At 39.0% G+C, this 21,660-nt stretch overlaps 1 protein-coding gene across 1 annotated transcript; it reads left to right on the top strand.

Annotated features, from left to right (window-relative positions):
* The first annotated feature begins 12,426 nt into the window (after positions 1–12,426).
* LOC138907221 (uncharacterized) lies at positions 12,427–12,864 on the top strand. The gene has a single exon (XM_070197649.1). It carries the CDS (start codon positions 12,427–12,429, stop codon positions 12,862–12,864), a length of 438 nt encoding a protein of 145 aa, XP_070053750.1.
* Positions 12,865–21,660: the final 8,796 nt, after the last annotated feature.

Below are 21,660 nucleotides of genomic sequence, written 5' to 3'. Positions count from 1 at the left end.
CGGACCACACAATTTTTGTGAGGCCGCAGAAGCTATGCAAGAGCTAAAGTTTAGAGAGTCTCATTTCAATCTCAAAAATAAATGTGGACCGCACAATAATTGTGCCTCCGCAGAAATCAGCTACGCGGCCGCACTCAGAAATGTGCGATCTGCAAAAGAGCGTTGTGCAGCCGCACCAAGAGTTGTGCGGACCGCAGAATATGAGAGATGCGGCCGCAATCTAGAATTGTGCGGCCGCAGAGTCAACTCCTGTCAAGACTGAAGAGAAGTGCGGACCGCACATGGAATTGTGCGGCCGCAGAACCTCCAAAAGGGCATTTTTGTCTAAAAATTCCAGCTTTGTATAAATAGACTAGTTTCACGAAATTAGGTCAAGTTTGAAATATTGAAAGTCCTGTAGCCGTTTTTACTTACCTTTTAGGTAACTTTAGCTTACTTTGGTGATTTAACATTGGATTTTTATCTTTTAATCTTGCAATATATTAGTTTTATCATGTTTTCTTCTTTATTTTCTTCTATACCCATTATGAGTAGCTAGATTTCTAACTAGGGTTGTAACCCAACTCTAGTATGTAAACCTAATGGGTGTTTGATTTATGGCTTGTTTATGGTTGGGAGTTTATTATTTAGCCTTGTTCTTGCTTTTGATTGTAGAATTAATGGTTACAAACATTAGTTCATGCCTATTTGACTTGGTCTCTTCTTGAGGAAGGGAGACTTAGTCTAGGAAAACTTGGCTAACAAGAATTTGGGACAAAATCAAGAGATTGATAGTCCCAATTAAAGGGTTGAACCTAGAGATAATAAAATCTGACTTGAGCATTTTATCAACTATTTTGTTCAATACCCATTTGGACTTGAGAAAGCCAAATTGGAAAAAATCACTCTCTTACTGAGAGGTATTGAGTGGGTACTTGAATGTTGATAGCTATAATACACCACGACCAACGAAACAAGCTTTACAGTTTACAACCCCTTAGTCAAACACCTAGGTGAAGGTCATAGCCCTAGGCCTTTTACACTATTTGAAAGCAACAACAAAAATAATTTCTTAGTTTTAATTATTTATCTTGCAATCTTAGTTTAAACTAGATCTAGAATCAACCAAATATTGTGGAAGTGTAATTTAAGATAGTTCAAGCTCATTCACCATAATATATACTTCTAAATCCCATTCATATAGCTCTCTTTGGAATTCGACCCCGATTCTCTGTTGGGTATTACTATTGCATCGACCTTTTCATAACCTCAAATAGAGGTGTGACTTGGACGAGATCACGCCCCCACTTCTACGATTCCCCTCCACAGGTGCGGTTCCGCTTCTGCGATTCCCCTCCGCAGGTGCGGTTCCGCTTCTGTGGCAAAAATGACCGCATCTGCAGTCCCAGCACTTCCCAACCAAAATCCGCTCCTGCGCTTGCCTGGTCGCTTCTGCGGCGTCACATAAACCACTTTTTTTCCGCAGGTGCGATTACACCATTTCCCAGCTGCCTCAGCAGTTCTCCCAAGTCCAAACTCGATCCGTTTCCAATTCGATTTGCACCCGAGGCTCCTGGGGTCCCGTCCAAACATACCAACGCATCCCAAAACACATTACGAATTTAGTCGAGGCCTCAAATCATGCCAAACAACATCAAAACTGCGAAGCGACGGTTGAAATCCTTCTTTTAACTTTCATACTTTCAAACTTCGATGAACGCGTCTGAACCATATCAAAACATTTCGGAATGACGCCAAAGTTTGCGTGCAACTCACAAATCACGATACGAACCTATTCCAAGGCTCGAAACCCCAAACGGACATCGATAACATCAAAATCAACTTCAAACCAAACTTAAGAAATTCTAAAACATTCAAAAATGCCAATTTCCTATAATAAGCACCGAAATGCTCCTGGACCACCCGATACTCAACCCGAACATACGCCCAAGTCCGAAATCATCATACGATCGTATTGGAACTTTTAAATCCCGATTCTGAGGTCGTTTACTTAAAAGTCAAATCTTAGTCAATTCTTCCAACTCAAAGCTTCCAAAATTAGAATTTTCCATCCGAATCATCTCTGAACTTCCCGAAATTCAATTCCGACCACACGTATAAGTCATAATACCTGAAGTGAAGCTACTCAAGGCCTCAAATCGTTGAACGATGCGCTAGAGCTCAAAACGACCGGTCGATTCATTACATTCTCCCCCACTTAAACATACGTTCGTCCTCAAACGTGCCAAGAACTGCACCGGAGTTGTCCAAAATCACTGTTTTACACCTCGTGCACCTACCCTTTCCACTATAACCCATGTGAATATATTAGCTTGAGCTAGACTGAAGACTCTCCCTCTTTATTCAGTCAATGAGCCTTAAAACAAATTCCAACCTCCTAATTCCTCTACAGGACTTGATTCTAACATACGAACACCGTATAAATTCTTACACACTGCACCCAACATGACCGTGCTCCTCCGCTGAAATCACACCATGCAACACATAGGTCGCTTGACCATAACAACATCCTCTGACAACAATAGCTACAATTCCACGAATCCGATGCCCACAACACACCTCATGACGCATATAAGTCTTGTTCTAACTTTCGCAATACTGCCACGGCGGAAGAGATGCGTAGAAACTAATAACCACCTACCAAATCAACAAATCATGGAGTTTCTCCTCCTGACAAGGACCATTACCTCATTCCGAACTGAATAATGATATTTACTCTTTAATATACCCTACATAACTCCGATCGCACTGATCCCCGTTCCAATAACCTTGTCTCATCCAGTACAAGCTGTTCTGGCTATAAGCCACCTAAAATACTGCCAAAAATCCCCTACGACACCAACAATACGCCAACAGCTACAAACTCGAATGCGATACATAAGGAAAGACGAACTCTGGAAAGGACCTACCCAGCCCGCGTAATGAATAAGACGGTCGAACAGACACTATGAACCCTTCTCAGAGAATGAGAAACAAAATACACAAGAATAGATATAGGGAACCGTACTCAACATCTCACTGTTGCGGCATGCAACCCGATCCAAACAACATACCCGTGGCGGCGTGCCACCCGATCCACACATAGCCATAAATAAGGAAATACTCATCAAGCCCTAATGCTTATACCTACAAAGTATCGAATAACGACCACAAGCACGCCAAGTGCAAAAATATAGCCCTGTGGAGACGGATAGCGCCATACGCTACGAAATCCAAGCACAACCAAGGTGCGATAAATGACATGCATCTCGAGAGCCATCCTGCTCAAATAACACCACAAGCTACACGAGACCACAACACAAGCGCAGATAATCAAGCTGTCTCATAACCCACATGGCACAATAGAGTATTACATAGAATAACTGACTATGGAAATAACATCCAATACCCGAAGACTCCTTCATAAGCAATGCTATGCTGAATGAACACATCCGTCCCGATGTCAAGCACACATTCACATTAGACCCATCTATGGACCTCAAGCCGATTCTGATCATACTATACAGAGCTAATAACCTTTCAAGGATCCACAATAACCTTTTCCATGACACATAAGAACAACCGTCAAATCCGAAACAAACTCACACAATCCACAGCCCAAGGAATAGAATGCCTTTCAGGCATAAACTCACATTTGCGGTATTACTATCTCCATACTTTGTTTTAATCTTTCACAATCAAATGACTAACATGCCGCACTTATATAATTTCCTCGTTGGGCATACTCCCTTGACCTTCCGCACCAGGTGGCAAAATATGCACCTCCATACCACCAACCATACTAATTATGTAAGGCAAATCACAATACGTAAATCAATACACAATGCCTCTTCCACAGAACACCATCCTCAGGCGACACTAAGATAACGCCAACTTACTCTAAACATCTGCATTCTTCCCTGCTCATATGAGCTCGTGACATTCTTACCAACGTCGAACCGCGATCCTGATTCTCCACTTTCCATTCCCATGCTGCTCACTTCACCTATCATGCTGCTACGCGAGAGTACTAGAATTTCATCATAACTCCTGAAACACCAATAGAATAAACATTTCCCCATCTAGAACCCCTTTCACTAAACACATTTCAGAGGAACGATGGCAACATGCAACCAAATTCCTATAATCGCAGAAAAATACAAACCTTAAGTTGTGGTCTAAACCGCCATAGCTCTTCCGGGATCCATTTACACATAACAAGTCCATTATAATCAAATACCTCTAAATAGATCAATTTACGGTGGTTGTCAAGCCCGCACGTACAACCACAAATCACCTGTATAGCTTACATACCGAATGAACTGATCATTGCCATAATCACGCCGATTCAAACCATTACTAACCGACCCAAATCCTTCCAATTCACTCTTGACTTGCCTTAGAAATAATAATAACTCCATTTAAAACATTGCAAACTCGACTAGCACTCACCCCGAGTGACTCGAATCACGAGACCACATTGTCTCGATACTCGTGAACCATCTCATACTCTCCTCATGCGTACAATAGCATCTCAAACTGGTACACCCATTCTAAAAGACCTTCTGTGAATCCGAAGCCATTTATCCAATTCCCCCATTACTACTCCGCAGACCTGATGATAACATAGAAAAATTCCCCAAGTATTCTTCATACTCCTTTGTAAAAATCCCGGTCCTCAGTCACAAAACAAACCCGAAATTCTTATACACCAGACTTTAATTCTTGAACCCTCTAGGACCATTGTTGAGAGTCACCCACTCTGACCTGGTCCCGAATATAACCAAACTCCAACGCTCTGCTAGCAGATGAACACCCTATCAAAGAAGCAACCGGCTGAATTCTTTTCCTTGTACATTACATCCACAAGAAGCATAAACTCTGAGTCTTTCCAAAACCTGCACCTCAATTGATAAGGCAAAGTATAGCACACTTTTATCAAGTTCCTTTCTCGATTTACTCCCGATGTTTTCTTTTCTTTGTCATAAATAATCCACCAATGCACCGATACCCAGAAACCACACAAGCAGACAACCACACGATCTAATCATAGACGGTGGGCTCCCCAACTTAGCTTTAAGCTACCGTCACATAATGTATATCCCACAACGATTTCTCCTTCTCGATTGCTATGATCTCGCACCGTTAACCCGCCAAATTTCTCAAAATATTTTGTTAAGATTTTTATGAAACATTCTGAATTATTGGCTACAATTGCATACTCGACCTTCTGTTAGGTAGTAAGTAGAACTCTTCGTATAAACCTGATCAAAATCACGCAACCGCTAACCTGCTCACAGGAGATAACCCACCTGTGGAATTCCATGTCGACATCTTCCAACGACGCTACACCGATTATAACTACCACAAGTCCAGTAAACCCTCTTGAGCCCATGCTCATCCACCAGTTGTACAAGTCTGTTCATTCCCCATTGACATCGCTGAAGGTCCGACAATACCTTCCAAACTCAAGTCATGTTGCATTCGACACGATAATCAAGTTTTCACACCCCTCTTCATTTCAAGCAGACTCATTTGTGCCATATTCAATCTTCCTCAGTACAGTAGCCTCCATCTTAAATAAAAATCTATGGACCTAGTCACTTCCCACCTCGATTCCCTAAATCGCTCTAAACTTTTCTCAAGGCTTGTGGCTATCCTACCACAGAATTCATATGCTACTCTGCCACCCTCACTTCGGTCAAACCATCTCCTTTAAGCAACTTCTCGACCTCTATTTTTCATACTTGACCTCCTAGTAATTCAACCACTGCGAGACACCTCTCGCCATGTCCTTCCTCATACTTCGATGTCTAAATGTCGCCTCAAATCAAATCCATACCTGTAGCACTGAACTAATGAATTTCTACCAACTCTAAGCCTCCTAGAAGATCATCTTTCTCGAGCCATCAATATTAGAAATACCAATTTGATTCCGAAATCGCTACACTCTGCTATCTCTGACAACCGCTTCTCAAGCACCATTTCACAACACCCTGCCCCGAAGGCAAATTGAAGAAGACCATAACACCGGCGAACCTTAATGCGTTCAAACAAGGACGATGACACCACCTCCCAAATGAGAATTCCACCTCACTCGAAAGTATCAAGTCTCGTTACTCCATTACCCAAAGCCTGGACATTCATAGTCCGATTGCCTTTCCTCTGCTGAATTTAAATACCGAACCTCTAAATTATGCACCGACAAATCCTCCTTTTGAGTCATTCACCGCCTCGACACATAAACGAGCACCCCACCATTACACCAACGCTGTGTGATAGCAATGTATGAACATCATAGCGATATGTGTATAGCCTTAAAATCATAGGAAATACAAATACTGAGCTGAAATAATGGAACATCATTCCGCAAGGCGACAATAATAGCTTGCCCGAATACACAGGGAAAAGTATCCTGCACCACGTCTGCAGTACCACTACAACTCCTCGATTCCCTATTGATAACAAGCGCTTCACGTCACATAAGATTGAGTCGGAAGGAAATAAAGGCATGAGCCTCAAAGGAATCGAATCGCACGATGGGGAATCAAGAAGGGAAGTGCTCCTAACAGATTTGTAGCCTCTCGAAGATAAGTACAGACGTCTCTGTACCGATCCACAAGACTTTACTAGAATTGCTCATGACTCGTGAGACCCAAGCAAACCTAACGCTCTGATACTAAGCTGTCACAACCCAAAATCCACTATAGGTCGTGATGGCGCCTAATGCCGCCGTCAGGCAAGCCAACGTGATCGGTCAACTTAATTACTCATTTTGATTAATTTAAAATCATAATTCCCATTAATTAAATAGTATAGAAGCTGGTACTCATAGAAAACCCGTGATATTATTTTTCCAATTTCGGTATAAAAATATAAATTTCAAGGTGAAATGATAATAATTGCATGAACTACAATAAGGAACAATCAATATAAACCCCCAAAACCCGGTGTCACAAGTACATGAGCATCTATTAAGGTGTACAATAATAATACAACAACTGTTTGGAATACAAGTTAGACGGGGAAAATAAATAACTTTGATAGAGATTTTGTATGCTGCGGATCGTAACAAGGAAATGCAGCTCACCAAAAAGTCCCCGCAAAAGCTGCGCTTCTACACCCATAGGACCACCAGAAACATAAATATATGTGCACAATAAGTGCAGCAAGTGTAGCATGAGTACGTAAATCAACACGAACCCAATAAGTATCTAGCCTAACCCTAGAGAAGTAGTGAGAGGTCGACATCGACACTTACTAGTGGTCCAATAAGACAGATACAATAGAAGTAAACAGATGTGAGGCAGAGTAAGTAAATGAAATAAACAAGTATAAATACGTGGTATAATCCTCCTCTCAACAATAAACTCAAGCCTTCACTTAGCTGTTATCTCCTAAATCGGAGTATGTGTATGTGTGTGTGTGTGTGTGTATATATATATATATATATATATAATGGACCTTACCAAATAGGTCGTCACAATTCAAATCAGGAAAAATTTACAGATATACTGGCTTCTTGTCAAATATTGCGCACGATTCCATAAAAGTATTTTATAGAAATGTCGAGGCGTACGGCACGATCCCATCATACTGTGTGCACTGCCGAGGGTTGAACGACACGAACTATAGATGCATCTATTTTACTGCCGAAGCGAACGTCACGCTCCGATGATAGTGTGGTACATAATCCTGGCGAGGCGAACGGCCCGATCCCATTAGAATAAGAAGCTTTAACAGGTCCTTGACCCCACTCACGAATATACGTGTGAGTTATAAATTTTTAAGGAAAACCTTTCGATGAAAATGCATAGCGCGGGAGAAATTCGTAAGAGAAGTACAATTATTCCGCGGCTAATCATGAAGCCCGTCAAATTTCTACAATAGCAAGTCTATCACGCTACGCAAATCTGGTCTCAAGTCGTAACGTAAAATAAAGGAATTTAATAGGCACGGGACAACTCAAATAGTACAGTTATAGCATGGTGGGAACCTAAGTCTACCCGGACACAACATGAATCTAGCTACGTACGGACTCTCGTCACCTCGTGTATACGTAACCCCCGCAACAAGTAGCACATAACAAATACATAACCTAGGGGTACTTACCTTGCTCCGAAGTTCCATAACCGACTCCAAAGCCTCTCTGGCACCTCAAACCGATGTCCGTCGCTCCAAAACTAATCAAACAATGTGCAAACCAAATAAAAATATACTATAAGACTCATAATAAATCAATTCATAACAATTCCTAACTTCGCTTGGAAAGTCAATAAAATCAACTCTCGGGTCCACGTGCCCGGATTCCAAAAGTTTTCGAAGATAAACTTTATCCATAACACTACGAACTCAAATATATGGTTTATTCACAATTCCATATCCAACTTCGTGGTCAAAATCCAAAAATACCAAATTCTAGATGTTCTACCAAAATCCCAAATTTCTACTAATTTCCATGTTTAAATCCATATATAACCCATTTATTTAACTTATAATAGGTGGAAAATCACTTAGCTTGTGTTGCTTGATGAAAATCCCCTCAATGCATCCAAACACATTAATGCATCCCAAAATACATTACGAACTTAGTCGAGGCCTCAAATCACGCCAAACAATATCAAAACTACGAATCAACGATCGAAATCCTTCTTTAAACTTTCAAACTTCCAAACTTTGACGAACGCGTCCGAACCATATCAAAATATTCCGGAATGACGCCAAACTTTACGTGTAAGTCACAAATCACGATAGGGACCTATTCCAAGGCCCGAAACCCCAAACGAACATCGATAACATTAAAATCTACTTCAAACCAAACTTATAAAATTCTAAAACTTTAAAAATTCTAACTTTCTACAATAAACACCGAAATACTCCTGGACCACCCGATACTCAACCCGAACATACGCCCAAGTCGAAAATCATCATACAAACCTATTGGAACTTTCAAATCCCGATTTCGAATTCGTTTACTCAAAAGTCAAATCTTAGTCAATTCTTCCAACTCAAAGCTTCTGAAATAAGAATTTTCCATCCGAATCATCTCTGAACTTCCCGAAATTCAATTCCGACCATACGTGAAAGTCATAATATCTGAAGTAAAGCTATTCAAGGCCTCAAACCGCTGAACAATGCGCTACAGCTCAAAACGACCGATCAAGTCATTACAGGTTAATTGTTTGGTTATTGTTTAATTGCATCGGTATTTCTTTGGTTATAGTGTAATTCAGGTGAAAATTTGTATATTTGGTTAAGAACACATTACGTATGAATAGTTGATCCTTTTCTGTGTAACTAATTACATTAGTCACCATACCACAAGAATAGTGTGAAGAAAAATATGATATCCCACTCTATATAATCTTTCTTACCAGTGATCCCTCACATTATATCATTTTATGAGGAAGAAGGTCCCGTCAAGGCACAAGTAACTTTTATCATACAAGTTGTTGCTACTTGTTAGGACTTAGTGTTGGAAAATTTTGATTATGGAGAATAGGATTATCAAAGCTTGAGGCGTGTTAAGGGCACTGTTCTTGAGGATATTTTTCTCACATAGTAAAGAATAAAATTAGGTGTATCCCCTAGGATTCAACAAGCTCTTCCAGTTGTAAACTAGGAACAAAACTAATAGAAAATTCAATAAAGAAACCCAACATAGAAGAAAGAGGAGAAATAGAAAGGAGAGTTGGAAAATCTATGTCATTGTTCACAAGGTGTCATATATAGGAGGAAAGAGAAGTTTAAGAAAAGTATATCTTTAGCTCTTCCAACGGCTAGTTAACGACTAATTTCCAACGGCTAGTTTGACTATTTCAAGATGAGAGAAAGTAGATAAAAATAGGGACACTTCCGTTTGAGATACCCTCAAATTCCAACACTTAGGAGGGAGACTTTTTGACTTTCTCAAGTTATAGAGTTTGTGTAAAAAATGTGGCAAAATGCGATACTTGGCATGAATTGTAGAATTTCGGGAATCATTGAGTCTTTGACTACAAGTCACACTCGAAGTCATTAGGCCCTTGATGCCCATGCAATCCGTCTAAAGAAGGAAAAAAAACATTACCTAAAAGAAGTGAGAAATACTTCTATTTGGGATAATCCAAGAAGAAAGTTTTGTGGACTACTTTACACCCTGTATTGGTGGAAAAAAGGCATGACACATGGACTACCAACAAGGGGACAAGTGGCACTTTCAATCAAGCGAATTAAAGAATTCAAGAACGCGCGGGAGAAACACTCCCATGTTTCATTAGAAAAGGAACCGTCCTAACAGCTGGAAAAGAAGATATAGGTACGAAATGGATAAAGACCATAAAGAGGGAAGGTTCATGAATTTATTATAAATAAGGAAGGAAAATTGACATTGATCGTGGTTACGAGGAGTCCTCAGTCATTAATGCTGCCGTTACAATTATAAAGGACCCGATCCTCATTTGTAAAGGCATCTGAATTTTTATCAATATATGCAATTAGTCTTTTACTTTATTTAAAAGGTTCAAACCGCAATTCTGGGAGAGATTAGCGATCTACTTTAAGTTTTCTTTCCTTGTCTATTATTTCCACTATTCTTTTTATTCTATTTATTCTTCAAATTATCAAGAAAGTGAAGTAATTTTGGTTATCAGTAACCCGATTTTTTCTTGATATTGACTTTGACCGAAAAATCTATTTTTGGGTTAAACAAATTAGTTCCGTTACTGGGAATCTGATAATCTGTTCACTTTCCAAACTTTATTTTAGCAACAAAACATGTCTACTACTAACGAGAACAACCAGCTAAATCAACAAGGTGGAACTCCACCACATCACACACCTACTGCCACTTCTCATCAGTCACGAAAAAGTTCACCTGAAAGGTTTGCTTCGAGCACTGATGGACAACATGGAGGTGACCAGACCGTTGAGCAGGATGCTTTGAAGCAATAGATTACACAACACGTGAACGAAGCACTGCAAGCTTTTGCTAGAGGATTACCCAATGCAACAAAAACTCCACCACCAGTTAATACCACCTTGGAAAATTCGCGTTCAGGACTCGATAACTCTAGAAGTGGAGAAATGCCCAATTAATCTCGTGATGGAGGGTCAGGTACACCAAATAATTTCAGCTTACAAAATTTAGTACTAACTTTGCAGAAACAGTTGAAGAAGCAAAATGAGCGTATAGAACAAATACCTGGTGTGCCTCCTGTGATCAAAGGTGTGGATATTGACAAATATTCACAACAACCCTGGAAGCCATGTGCAACACCTTTGCCAATTCCTAAAAAGTTTAGAATGCCTTATATCCCTAAATATGACGGGATGTTTGACCCACTGGATCACGTTACTGCATTCACCACAGGCGTGAAAGGCAATGACTTAACCAAGCAGGAGATTGAATCAGCCTTGGTTAAGAAATTTAGCGAAACTCTCACGAAAGGGGCGTTAACATGATACTCACTCTTACCTAAAAACTCTATTGATTCTTTTGCCGAGCTTGCAGATTCATTTATAAAGGCATATTCGGGGGCTCAAAAAGTTGAAAAAAGAATGGAGGATATCTTCAAAGTTAAACAGAAAGTACAAAACTGCTTAGAGAATTCGTAGATAGGATCCAACGTGAGAGAATGATGCTGCCACAAGTACTCGATAATTGGGCGGTTATGGCATTTGCAAGAAATTTAAATGAGAAAAGTTCAGAAGCCACGAGGAGGTTGAAAGAAAGAAAGTTTGCGAGAGTTTCCAGCAATAACTTGGAATGATGTGTACAACCGATATAGCATGAAGCTGCAGATAGAAGAAGATACGGTTACACAACCAAAGGCAAATGAAAGGCCAGGGTCAAGACGCTTAGAATCAGATAGAAAATCTGGTAAGAACATGCACGAGCCTTAAATGGGACATGCGAGGCGAGATTTTTGGTCTAAGCAAAAGAATACACAATTTGATTCAAGATCAAGGGAATAAGAGATGAGTTCTTATTCCATGTTCAAAAAGGAGTGAGACGCCCGAAGTAATGATTCCGGTAATCAAGCAAGAATTAGAGACTATAGCTTTAACGTCAACACCTCTGAATTGGTAGATGTTCTAAGAGGAATGAGGGATAAGGTGCGATGGACAAAAGAGATGAGATCAGATCCAAACAAAAGGAACCCAGATTTTTGGTGTGAGTTTCACAATGACCATGGCCATAGAATAACAGATTGTAGGCTTTTGCAAGGGGAAGTTGAATATATATTGAAGCAAGGTTATCTTACTGATCTGTTCAATGAGAAAGCGAAATAATCATACATGAAAAACAGGCAAGAACTCCCAAAGCCTCCATCACCAAAGAGAATGGTAAACGTCATAACCAGATGAGATGAAGTCAATGAGGTAACATACATGGCTGCGAAAAAGACATCAAAGGTCACTGTCACTCACGGGAAATGAGTTCGCCAAGTCTTAGAAGGTGACAATATGATGTTTGATGACGAAGATGCAGATGGCTTGATGATTCCTCACAACGATGCACTGGTAATATCTTTACTTGTACATGATACTAGTGTAAAATGGGTTTTGATTGACCCATGTAGCTTAGTAAATATCATTTTGCTGAGAGTAGTAAATGAAATGCAAGCTACTGATAAGGTCATACCAAAGGCATGGTCTTCATCTGGATTTGACAATTCAAGCGTCGTTACGAAAGGAGAAGTTGTAATGGCTACATTTGCAGAAGGAGTCATCAAAGATAGAAAGTTCCAAGTAATAGATGTTGTTCCGTCCACGTTGCATAAAGTTATCAAATTCCCTTCATTGTGGGGGATTCGACTAATTCGGGGAGATCAACAGGCTTCACAAAGCATTAATTCAGTAGTGATTGCAAATACAACAACCAATGATGCAGACCTAAAATAGCAATGAAAGAATTCAGCTCGGGACGCTTCAATTCTTACCTCAACTAAAAACACACAATGTTAGATTGATGTGGATTCAAGACCTAGAGGAAAACGAGAACATCAAAACAATCACATAGGAGCTCAAAGCTCTGATATTATTTGTTCACTGGTCATATAGAAAACTTTACATCGGAGCAAATTTGAGCCCAGAAATGAAAGGTAAGTTAATTTAATTTTTACGTGCTAATGCAGATTGCTTTGCTTGGTCGCATTCAGATATGAAAGGTATACCACCAGAGGTGATGACTCATAAACTAAATGAGGATCCATTACATCCACCTGTCAAGCAAAATAAAAGGAAGCAAGGGGCCTTCAAAAATCAAGTGATCCAGGATGAGGTACAAAAACTTCTAAGAATCGATTCAATATGAGAGGTAAAGTACCCTGATTGGTTAGCTAATAATGTTGTGGTTCCGAAAAAGAATGAAAAATGGCGAGTCTGTGTAGATTATACTGATTTAAATAAGGCTTGTCCTAAAGATTCATTTTCTTTATCACACAGAGACCAATTATTTTATTCTACCGCTTGTCATGAGCTTTTAAGTTTTTTAGATGCTTATTCTGGTTATAATCAGATAAAAATGGACCCTTTAGATGAGGAAAAAATCTCATTCATCACAGACAGGGGGACTTATTGCTATAAAGTCATCCCATTTGGTTTGAAAAATGCTCGAGCCACATATCAAAGATTGGTGACTAAAATGTTTCAAGAACAACTGGAAAAAACTATGGAGGTCTACATAGACGATATGTTGGTCAACTCAACACAGGCAGGGGATCATTTTCAACATTTGGCTGAGACCTTTGAAATTCTCTGCAAGTACAACAAAAGTTGAATCCGAAAAAGTGTGCTTTTGAAGCTTTTGGTAAGTTTTGAGGTTTTCTTGTTTCTAACAGGGGTATTGAAGTAAATCCTGCACAGATCAAAGCTATTAAAGAAATACCGTATGTACTCATGATCAAGAAAGAAGTACAAAGAGGCTCTGGGAAGGTTTATATCCAAGTCATCGGAAAAATGCTTTAAGTTCTTTTCAGTAATGAAAAAGCAAAATCAGTTTGAATGAACTGACGAGTGTCAAAAAGCTCTGAAGGACTTAAAGAATTATATATCAAATCCACCTCTGTTAGCAAAACCAAAAGATAGAGAGAGATTGCTTATCTACCTCGCTAGCTGTGTCAGAAGTAGCAGTAAGCGCGGTATTGGTATGAGAAGATAAAGGTAAACAATCTCCGATTTATTATGTAAGTATGTCTTTACTAGATGCTAAGTCATAGTATCCTCACCTAGAAAAACTTGCTTCAGCTTTGATTATGGCATCAAGGAAGTTACGACCTTACTTTCAATGTCATCCTATCTCTATTATAACTGCTTTTCTACTAAGGAATATATTGTATAAAAAAGAATTATCAGGAAGGTTAGCTAAGTGGGCTATAGAACTCAGTGAATATGATATTATATATCAGTCTAGAACCGCTATAAAATCTGAGGTGTTAGCAGATTTTAGCTCAAGCTTAGTTCCTGAAGTAGAAAAAGAGCTACGAATATTTACCGGAGTTAATCCGAGGACTTGGACCTTGTTTACTGACAGTTCCTCGAATGTTGAAGGAGCAGGTTTAGGGATTGTCTTAATTCCACCATCGAAAGAAATAATAAGACAAGCGATAAAATATTACCCGATTATTAATAATGAGGCAGAGTATGAAGCTATGATTGCAGGCTTGGAACTCGCACGTGAGTTTGGTATTGAACAAATCGTGATCAAAAGTGACTCGTAGCTAGTAGTCAATCAAATGCAGGAGACTTATGTGGCAAGAGAGACAAGAATGAAGCAATACCTCGAAAAGGTACGAGATTTGTTTAGGCAGTTTCGAACATGGAAATATGTACAAATACCCAAGGAGGAAAATGCAGAAGCAGACGCATTGGCAAATATTGCGTCTGTCGCTTATGAAAGAAATGCAAAAATGCTATTATGGTACATTTATTTCATTTAGCCCTCGACCAAACCAAGAGTGAGGTAAATTTCAATAATTTAACCTGGGATTGGAGAAACAAATTTTTGAATTTTTTGCAGTATGGTATTTTGCCTGAAGATAAAAAGAAATCCTGGTTGTACGGTTGAAGGTTGCTCAGTATTATTTACTTCATGGGAATTTATATCCCAAATTATTTGGTGGACCTTTAGCACGATGCCTTGGACCATCACAAACATAATACGTAATGAGAAAAGTACACGAGTAGAATTGTGGCAATCATGCCGAGGGAATACCGTTGGTGAAGATATTAATAAGAGCGGGATACTATTGGCCAAAAATGAAAGAGGAAGCGGAAAACGTTGTAGCAAGATGCGATAAATGCCAACGATACACTAATAATATGTATCGACCGGCGGAATTGTTGCATTCAGTTATATCACCATGGCCCGTCAAGAAATGGGGAATGGATATCGTAGGGTCATTGCCTCAAGCTAAGGGAAAGGTACGATTTTTGTTAATTCTAAAATATTATTTCTCAAAATGGGTAGAAGCAGGTTCCTTTAAACAGGTGTGGGAAAAGGAAGTTATGGATTTCATTTGGAAAAATATAATATGTCGATTTGGAGTCCCAAAGGAGATCGTTTGTGATAATGGGCCACAATTCATAGGTGTGAAAGTTACTGACTTTTTCCAAAGCTGGCAGATTAAATGGATCACTCTTGCACGTTACCACTCAGTGGCTAGTGGGAAAGATGAGTCGACAAATAAGGTTATTATCAACAACTTAATAAAGTGATTGGAAGAGTCAAAAGGCAAATGGCCAGAAGTACTACCAGGCGTGTTATGGGCTCACCGAACAACAATAAAGACTACCACGGGAGAAACCCCATTTTCACTTGTGTATGGAACAAAAGCTCTAATTCATATGGAGATAGGCGAACCAAGCACGGGATACAAACATACTAATGAGGAAACAAATGGAGAAGAGCTACAAGTAAATTTGGATTTGACGAAAGAAAGGAGAGAAGCAACATTAATTCGAATGGCTGCTCAAAAGCAGATGATTGAACGATACTATAACAGGAAGGCAAACTTGAGATACTTCGAAGTTGGGGAATTTTTCCTCAAAAAGGTGTTCTGGTCAACAAAAATGATGAACGTAGGGAAGTTGAGTCCAAATTGGGAAGGCCCATATAGAGTTAGAGGTATTGCTGGAAAAGGAGCATACGAATTAGAAACGATGGATGGCAAGGTGTTACTATCACATTAGAATGCAGTCCATTTGAAGAAGTATTACTTCTAAAAGAGGTTAATACCCACGGTCAGGTATCATGCAAGTTCAATTTTATTTTGTTCAGTTAAGTTTTACTAACCATTTTAGATGATAGGCAAAAAGCTGGCCCATACCAAATGATGATATCAGACCCGAAAGACACGCAGAATACTTAATTATTCCCGGTCTAGGTTATAACATTTCTAATAAAAAAAGGGTTATGCAGTCATCATCTAAAAGATTACCTCCGAGTCCCGTATGTATTTCCTTTTTCAAGAAAATGATCAAAAGTAAGGAGTTGACCTTGTGTTCGAGATCTCATGCTTTAATGCTCCAACACTGGGGAGAAGGATACATAAGGAAAGAAGATGTATACCATAATAGCATAGTTTAACGAGAGTTAAAATCTTGAAGAAACCCTTGAAGAAAATATCAAGATTTCAAAAGCATTCAAGCTAGCGGAAAAAGTTGGGTAGTAAAGAGTTAAAGAACCTACAAAATACTCCCACAAGCTTCTAGGTTAAGGCCATAGATTTAATCACGGAAAAATATGCCCGTATTTGTAAACCTGCTACAAAGAAAGCAGTTATGAAAATGTTGTACAAGCCTATTTATTTAAAAGTTCAAAAAATATTATTTCTTCAAATTACTTTATGTTTCATATCTTTGCACCAATATGAAGATGAGACGTCATCTTCATCAGTGTTGTTAATATAAAAGCGCCCTCTTTTATAAAACAATCCATGTATATTAAATACGCGGTCTACTAAAGCATTTTTTAATGCAAGTATAAGCTCAAAAACTCAAAGAGTAGAAAGCATAATATGCAGCAAAGAGATATTTATATCATCACACCAAAAATGGTGTGTGTGGGGGGGGGGGGGAGGAGAATCTTTCAAAAACTATCCAAAAACAGAAAACAAAGAAGAGAGTTCCAATAAAAACCAAAACAAAATCAAATTAATTCCACAAAAGCCAAGGGTAAAAAATCTTGAGAGCTTCATCCACGGGAGAAGAGGGATTAACTTGAGAAGACGAGGGTTGAGTATCAGCTTCACCAGGAGTAAGTCCATCACCATCACCTTTAGAACCTTTATCCTCGGGTGTTGAGGAGCTTTGACACTGCTGAGTCTGTTCAATCGTCTCTTTAGCCTTTGCAATTTCAGCGTTAAGGTCAAAAACCTCCTGGCTAGCTTCAGTTAGAGTCTCAAAGTGAGTGTTCAAGAAAGACCAGCTAACATCAAATGTTAACTTGTCTTCAAGGGTCTCATAATCCTTCTCCCACTGCTCAATTTTAGCTTTCAACTCTTCTTTTTCTGCTTCTGAGGCTTCATAAGATGCATTTAAGGGAGTAAGAGAACTTTCAAGGAACTGAATCTTGTTCGATGAGGCACATAGGTCTTCTTGAGCCTGGGTGAGCATTTGTACCAGATCACCCGCATATACCTTTTTTTTGGTTAATAAGCTCTTTCAAGCTTCTTATTTCTTCAGTTGTCTTGGAGTGTTGTTAAACGAAGGAGGATTCCAATATGTCCTTGTCTTTTTCAACTTGATTGGGGGAAGCTTTTAAAATTGCTAGTTCGGCGGTAATTATCCTCAGTTGTTGTTCTAAAGCTCCTTTCTCCTCAGCAAGAACGCCTTTCTCCAGTTGAAGGCCTTCAAATTGCTCTTTCCAATTATCAACCTCGGTGCGCAACTCAATCACCTGCTGATCTGTCCATGAAATCCTTCTCATAAGCTCCGTACCTGTCAAATTGATCTATAAAAAGACAAAAGAAGGGGAGTTACAAACACGAAAGAAAATAGAGGAAAGTAAAAGAGTAAAGATAACCTTGAGGGAAGAATAGATGATGTCATTCATCAGGGTCAAAGAACTGTGAGACTCGAGATTTTTCCTTTCCACTGGACCAAGTAATTGTTTTAACCATACAGCAGCTTGTCTAGACTTCTTCAATAAATTCCCACCATCGGGGACTTTAATTAGAACTTTCTTCATACCCCATCTACCGCTAGAAGGCCCAGCTTCCTCACGAGAGGCAGGAACGGGGGAAACTACTGGGGTGACTGAAGGCAGAGAAACAGGGGGATTAACAACGGGATCAACTGACATCATCGGAAGAGAGGTAAGTGGCGGCTCTTCTGAGACAGGGTCAAATTCTTCTTCACCCTCAAAACCTTGGGCAAAGAACCTGTCAATGGGACTTGAGGGGGGGTTATCAAAATTACCAGCATCTTCATCAGAGATGTCCAAATGGAAAGTCTCTGGCTCATCAATGAGACTAAAAGGAATTGAACTTAGAGGGTGATCTTGAGAGACTCGGGTTTCATCATCTGAAACCACGCGCCTTCTGACTCGTGATTTCCTCACTAAGGAATCTTCTTCGGTATACTCTTCATCTTCAGAACCACGGGCTTCGGCATTTTTCCTCTTGGAGGAAGACACACTTCAAATTTATTCTTATGCAGAGCTTATAGAAAGCCTCGCAGAAGGAATAAAAGCGGGATTAATGCCATGAATGGAAAATACTAAAAAAGGAAATTTTTTTATGTATTAAAAGAAAGGAACAAACAAAAGAGAAGGAAAACCATGGGGGTAAATATTTACTGTGGGTTTTCACTTTCCATCCAAATTTCTATAAAAGAAATTTCCAGGATCTCTTATCCATGGGAGCAGCGGTCAGTATTTTTTCTACCTAATCACGAAAGTCAGGAATCTTTTCGAAGACTTCCATAGTTGCTGAAAAATAAACATACACTCATATGAAGAAAATTAAAACGTCAAGGAAAGTAAGGAAATAGGAGTAAAAACACTTACGTGCAAAGTTCCACTTTTCAGGGAAGGACATGTTTTCATCACCCACTAACCCACGAGTGGGGGCAGTAACAAATCGAGCATACCGGCCATAGTCAAGATCATCCTCGGGGATGACTAAAACCCTTTTACTTCTAGCCACAAGGTAAAAGACACCTTCATGTAAGAGTTTCAGAGACTATAAGTGGAGCAAGTGACGGAAGGTAAAAGGGACGGAAACTAAATCCGACAAGTAGCGAAGGCAAGCAACTGACCTCCGCACAATAAGACCTATTTGACCGAGGCAAACATTGAAGTAGCGTCAAAACTTAATAATCACGGGATCAATGGGAGGAGTAAACCCTAAAGTAAAATGATAGGTGTAAACAAAGGAATAACCTACATGGTAAGATGTGATTCTTTGGTTAGCACTAGGAGTCATCGCTGGAAAATTCGATTTCTAGTGGCATTCACGTCGAATCAAGGAAAGAAATCCTAGAGTAATCAAGCTAGGATAATGATCAGCGGGGTTAAGATATGCTATGGAAGAAACCTATAATTTCATAGCTTCACGATCTGATACAATAGAAAACTGTTGTGGGTCAATCTCATAAATAGCAGGTTCTCGCATGGGTTCGTTCTGATCTCTCCCTCTAGAGGAAGATCTAGGAGTTAAGGGAGTTCTAGCCCTAGACGAAGACGGCTTAGCAACACTATATTGAGGAGTAGAATTGTGAATGGATAGTGAACCTAAACTACGTAGTCTGCCACCTCTCCTACTTTTGGTGGGGACAGTAGAAGAAGGAAGTTCATCAACGATCACCACTTTACGTGGGTTTGATGATGAAGAAGGATTTAGAGAACTAGAAGATATCTTTAATAGAGGAAATACAGGAAAAAGATGAAGACGTAGAAGAAAAGTTAGGAAGATGAATGTAAGGAAGAAGAAAAGACTTTCAAAATTGAGTGAGATGAGGTATTTATAGGGGAAAACAACCGTCATTAGAGTTGGTCATTATGAACTGTCATCATGGAACCGTCACTTCGTGACTAATGCAGCCGTAGAAAAACCCTAAAAAGGCACTGAAAACTGTAGAACCAATTACAATGAGACACGTGTATTGAATATTGAATAGACATGACATATGTCGCATCGATTCTGAAGAAGGAATTATGTTATTCAGGAAAAGGAGTCAAGGAATTCTTGCCATAAATACTTACCACTTCCTGGATATTCAGTTGAGAATATTCAGAAAGTGGGGGGACTATTTGTATTGCTGAAAAAATGCATGACTCGTAGACTACCAACAAGGTGACAACTGACACTTTCAATCAAGCGAATTAAAGAATTCAAGAAACACTCCCATGTTTCATTAGAAAAGGAACCGTCCTAACAACTGGAAAAGAAGATATAGGTACGAAATGGATAAAGACCATAAAGAGGGAAGGTTCATGAATCTGTTATAAATAAGGAAGGGAAATCGATATTTATCGTGGTTACGAGGAATCCTCAGTCATTAATGTTGCTGTTACAATTATATATGGTAACGGGTAATCAAGGAAATTAATACCATTAACAAGCTAGAATTAAGTAGGAAAACCGTTATAATTAGGATTTCTTATATAATGACCCGATCCTCTTTTGTAAAGGCATATAAATTTTTATCAATATATGCAATTAGTCTTTTACTTTATTCAAAATGTTCAAACCACAATTCTAGGAGAGATTAGCGATCTACTTTAAGTTTTCTTTCCTTGTCTATTATTTTCACTATTCTTTTTATTTTATTTATTCTTTAAATTACCAAGAAAGTGAAGTAATTTTGGTTATCAATAACCCGATTTCTTCTTGATATTAACTTTTATCGAAAAATCTATTTTTGGGATAAACACACTCATTGCCCATTTAAATCAGAAAGCTACTAAAGCAAACCAATCAAAAGATTATTTTGGCAGGATAATAAAGTTAAACAGAGAAAGTTTTTACATCGGTGTAATCAACAATTTCAATTGATTATGATTTCGCCCAGCCGCTTCTCCTTAAAAAGATCCGAATAAAGTAAGTTAAATATCTAATCATAATTTAAATTTGGTACTTAACTAAAGAATATATTACATTCTTGGTAGTACCTAATTTATGGATAACATGTGGTTGCTTTTTCCTTTTTGTCTAAGTATAGTAGTAACAACAACACTACCAAGTGCTTTGGCCCGGCTTAGAAAACTTCCTGTTTTCCTTAGGCATTCGTTATTTACAATATAATATCTGACTAATTTAGATTCGAGTAAAATAGCAAAAGAAAAATAAAGTGTTTCATTCATTTTTAACTAGAGTGTAAGAATGGAGAGATTCCAAGGTACATTCCTCGGTGTCCAAAGAATGCATCACCATAAAAAATACTCCTCGTTGTGCCTGCTGGCACGTACAAGCCAAGTCCGGTGGTTACATTTTTGTCATGTCAGCCTGTCAGCCATGAGGTTTCCATCATAGAAATTAATAATTGAGTGATGTATTTTTTAAAGTCACTTTTGAAGATTTATGTTTGACACCACGCTTATGAAAGAATATTCTAGGTGTGATACCATAACACATACCGAATTCCACTGTCCTACATGTATTATTGTACATCTGCGGGCTTCAACATGTCTGTTTAATAGAATGGGACCTTTCGGAAGAAAGTTAACTTTATTTTCAGCACTAAAGCAACAAAATA

Source organism: Nicotiana tomentosiformis, chromosome 1, assembly GCF_000390325.3.
Source record: "Nicotiana tomentosiformis chromosome 1, ASM39032v3, whole genome shotgun sequence".
NCBI classification, from domain to species: Eukaryota; Viridiplantae; Streptophyta; class Magnoliopsida; order Solanales; family Solanaceae; genus Nicotiana; species Nicotiana tomentosiformis.
This window is presented reverse-complemented; position numbering and strand designations above follow the sequence as displayed.

What these genes read in the sequence shown, in the direction of transcription:
- LOC138907221 (XM_070197649.1), top strand. Translation starts at nt 12,427, where the DNA reads ATGATGTTTGATGACGAAGATGCAGATGGCTTGATGATTCCTCACAAC.